Source organism: Pygoscelis adeliae, unplaced genomic scaffold, assembly GCF_000699105.1.
Source record: "Pygoscelis adeliae isolate BGI_AS28 unplaced genomic scaffold, ASM69910v1 Scaffold359, whole genome shotgun sequence".
In the NCBI taxonomy this organism is placed as follows: domain Eukaryota; kingdom Metazoa; phylum Chordata; class Aves; order Sphenisciformes; family Spheniscidae; genus Pygoscelis; species Pygoscelis adeliae.
In genome coordinates, this window is record NW_008825553.1 from 1,037,371 (window position 1) to 1,040,431 (window position 3,061).

General features: G+C 54.2%; 1 protein-coding gene across 1 annotated transcript in view; it reads left to right on the forward strand.

Annotated features, from left to right (window-relative positions):
• The first annotated feature begins 67 nt into the window (after positions 1-67).
• Positions 68-3,061, forward strand: part of PPIE (peptidylprolyl isomerase E (cyclophilin E)) — a 3,797-nt gene continuing 803 nt past the window's right edge. The window contains exons 1-7 of the mRNA XM_009332202.1: positions 68-133; positions 760-786; positions 997-1,078; positions 1,663-1,763; positions 1,891-2,014; positions 2,099-2,284; positions 2,871-3,040. Of these exons, the coding sequence (XP_009330477.1) occupies positions 784-786; positions 997-1,078; positions 1,663-1,763; positions 1,891-2,014; positions 2,099-2,284; positions 2,871-3,040 (666 nt within the window). The 5' untranslated portion in view covers positions 68-133; positions 760-783. The remainder of the gene's footprint in view (positions 134-759; positions 787-996; positions 1,079-1,662; positions 1,764-1,890; positions 2,015-2,098; positions 2,285-2,870; positions 3,041-3,061) is intronic.

Genomic DNA, 3,061 nt, shown 5'->3' on the forward strand with positions numbered 1-3,061 from the left:
CGGGACGGGACCCAACCGCTGCTGGGTCGCCGTGGGACCTGCGTGTCTTTGCTGCCCGTGACCGCTTGCTTCTCTCTCTCTCTCTCCAGAAAAGCACCGGGGATTTGCCTTCATTGAATTTGAGCTGGCAGAGGTGAGAAAGGGGCAAAGACTTGAGCCGCTTGCGCTCTCCTCTTCCTCCCCTGGTGTTTTTGGGCTGGATCCTCTTCCCGTTGGGGACAGCAGTGTTGCAGTTGATGGAAGCAGGCGGGGGTTACCAGCCACAGCCTCGGACTGTTCTCGAGCTGCGGGAGCTGCTGTTCTGCCTTTCTGAGTTCCCGCTTTTCCCATTTTCTTTTGGGCTGAAGCACGGCCGCTGCTGGCCCAAACTGCTCTCCTGCCGTCCCTGGAGCTCAGCAGCCGTGGGTGGGTTTCTTGGCTTCGTGGGCAGCACAGGCTGTCATATATTTGCCGTCTTATAATCTGTCCTGGGCTTCATACACGAGATTTCTCCTCTTCTCCCAAATATTTTGCGTAAGCGATAAAGCACGGTACATAAAATGGGTTTACTGGATTGGTTGTGGGAAGACGAGCCCCAGATACTGGTTTGGATACGGCTCTCGCAGTTTTTACAGCCCGGGGGTAGATGAGGTTTAGGAAGACAGTCCCTTGGCAATCTTTTTTGCAGCGAAATGCTGGGGCACGTGTAGGCTCAGCCTTGCTTTTAAAGGTAGAGAGAGAAGAAACAATAATAATGATTTTCTTTTGCTTTTTTGGTAGGATGCGGCAGCAGCTATTGACAACATGGTACGGAACCTCTTCCCACTCGCCTGGGGAGACGCGTGGCTTTGCCGTCTTCCCAGCAGCACAGACCGAGGCCCTGTGTGGTGTGGGCTACATAGAGAAAGCAAGCTCTGTTTTCCTCTGACCTCTGGGTCAGGGATTTGGGGGGCACAGTGATTTTTTTTTTTTTTTTAGCTTTTGGTGGGCTTTGTTCTGCTTTTTTTCCCTCTGCAGAATGAGTCTGAGCTCTTCGGCAGGACAATTCGTGTGAACTTGGCCAAACCAATGCGAATTAAAGAAGGATCATCCAGGCCTGGTGAGTTGGTGCCCGGGAGGGGAGAGCGTCCCCGTGGATGTTCAGAGCTTCGTGCATCAGCCTTTCTCTCTGGTTCCCTGGACCCTGAGGCTCTGCCTCCCATTTGGGGATCTTGGGGATCTGAGCGGCATCCTAGTGACCAAAAATATCCCCCGGTTCCTTGGATGGAAATACTCTTGGCTGTACTTCCAGTTGCCTTCACGCCCTCTGACGGAGGGCACAGCACGCACACACGTGCCAGGCAGAATTACCCACACATCTGACCACATCTGTAAAAGCAGCTGGGGCCGAGGCCATCCCGAGCAATTGCCCTGTGTGGGGGTAGTCCCAGGGAACAGGCCGTAAGCTTGCCCTGCCCGGTGATGCGTGGCACTTCTGGGAGGAAGAAGGGATGACTTCGTCCCTTATTTCCCCACACGCCGTGTCTTTTGGGGTAGGCTGCTGCCAGCCGAGTGCTCCCACGCCTCGGGTGTGATCCTGCTGCCAGCGCCGTGCTGCGCCCTGACCCGTGCAGCCGCGTGCATGCTCACACGTGGCCCTTTGGTTCGGTTCCTGTGCTCTGACCCTTCCTTTTGCCATCGCAGTGTGGTCGGACGACGACTGGCTGAAGAAGTTTTCGGGGAAGACTCTGGAGGAGAACACAGAGGAGGCAGGAGCAGAGGCCCCCAAAACAGAAGTGCAGGAGGTAGGAAGAACAACCGGAGCCATCTGTGTCCTTGCTGTGCCAAAGACTGAGAGTGTGGGGCTAGCCGTCTCTGGAGGCAGAGCAGAGGAATGTCATCTCAACTTGTTTTTTTTCTCTTTCTGCCCAGGGTGAGCCTCCTGCCAAGAAATCCCGGGTCAACCCTCAGGTTTACATGGACATCAAGATTGGAAACAAACCTGCGGGGCGGCTGCAGATCCTCCTGCGCTCAGATGTGGTGCCCATGACCGTAGGTGAGGAAGAGGGTCAGCCTCCCCGGTATGGTGGCTTCCAGCTGCGACGCAGCTCTCACCTCGCTCCCCCTTGCCCCCAAACAGAGAATTTCCGCTGCCTCTGCACCCATGAGAAAGGCTTCGGCTTCAAAGGGAGCAGCTTCCACCGCATCATCCCCCAGTTCATGTGCCAGGCTGGCGACTTCACCAACCACAACGGCACCGGAGGCAAATCCATCTATGGGAAGAAGTTTGATGATGAAAACTTCATTCTCAAACACACGGGGCCAGGTAGAGCTATCTCCCCAGGCAGCGGCTGGAGAGCAAAATGGCTCAACTTTATCTAGGGGTCACACTTGGGCTGTTTTGACCTAGACCGTCTTGATAGTAGCAGCCCTGAATTATAATCTGTGGTGGCCACACGCTTCTGCCGCGGTGTAATCTGCCACGGTCAGACCGTCGTGTATCACCGGCATTCAGCAAGCAGAAATGCATCGTTCGCTCTCCATCCACGCACTGTTAATTTCCAGTGTTACGTAATGGAGAAAGAGTTTCAAAGCTGCTTTCCTGTTTGATTTTAAAGGAGGAATGTCACACTGTGACTGTGAAAAGCAGCAAAAAGCAAGCAGGTTTATCTCCGTACAAACAGCTTTTCTGTTATTGCAACTAAAAATAGATGAGCAATCTCCACCACTTCCCATCTTTCATGCTTGCAAGTATTTCTCTCTCGACATAATTGGTTTCCAATAGCTTCTGCGGAGTTTAAAACCAGCAGCTTTATGCAAGGCACGGGAACGGGTTTGGGTTGAAGTAGCGGCTCACGTGCTGGAGCTCCTCGCTCCTTCCCCAGCCGTAACACTGCACTTTTTGATCACAGGGCTGTTATCGATGGCAAACTCTGGCCCAAATACCAACGGCTCCCAGTTCTTCATCACTTGTGATAAAACAGACTGGCTGGACGGGAAGCACGTGGTGTTCGGGGAGGTGACGGAGGGCATGGACGTGGTGCGGCAGATCGAGGTAGGTGCCGGCAGCAGGGTGGTCGGGGTAGAGCCGACCTCCTTCCTG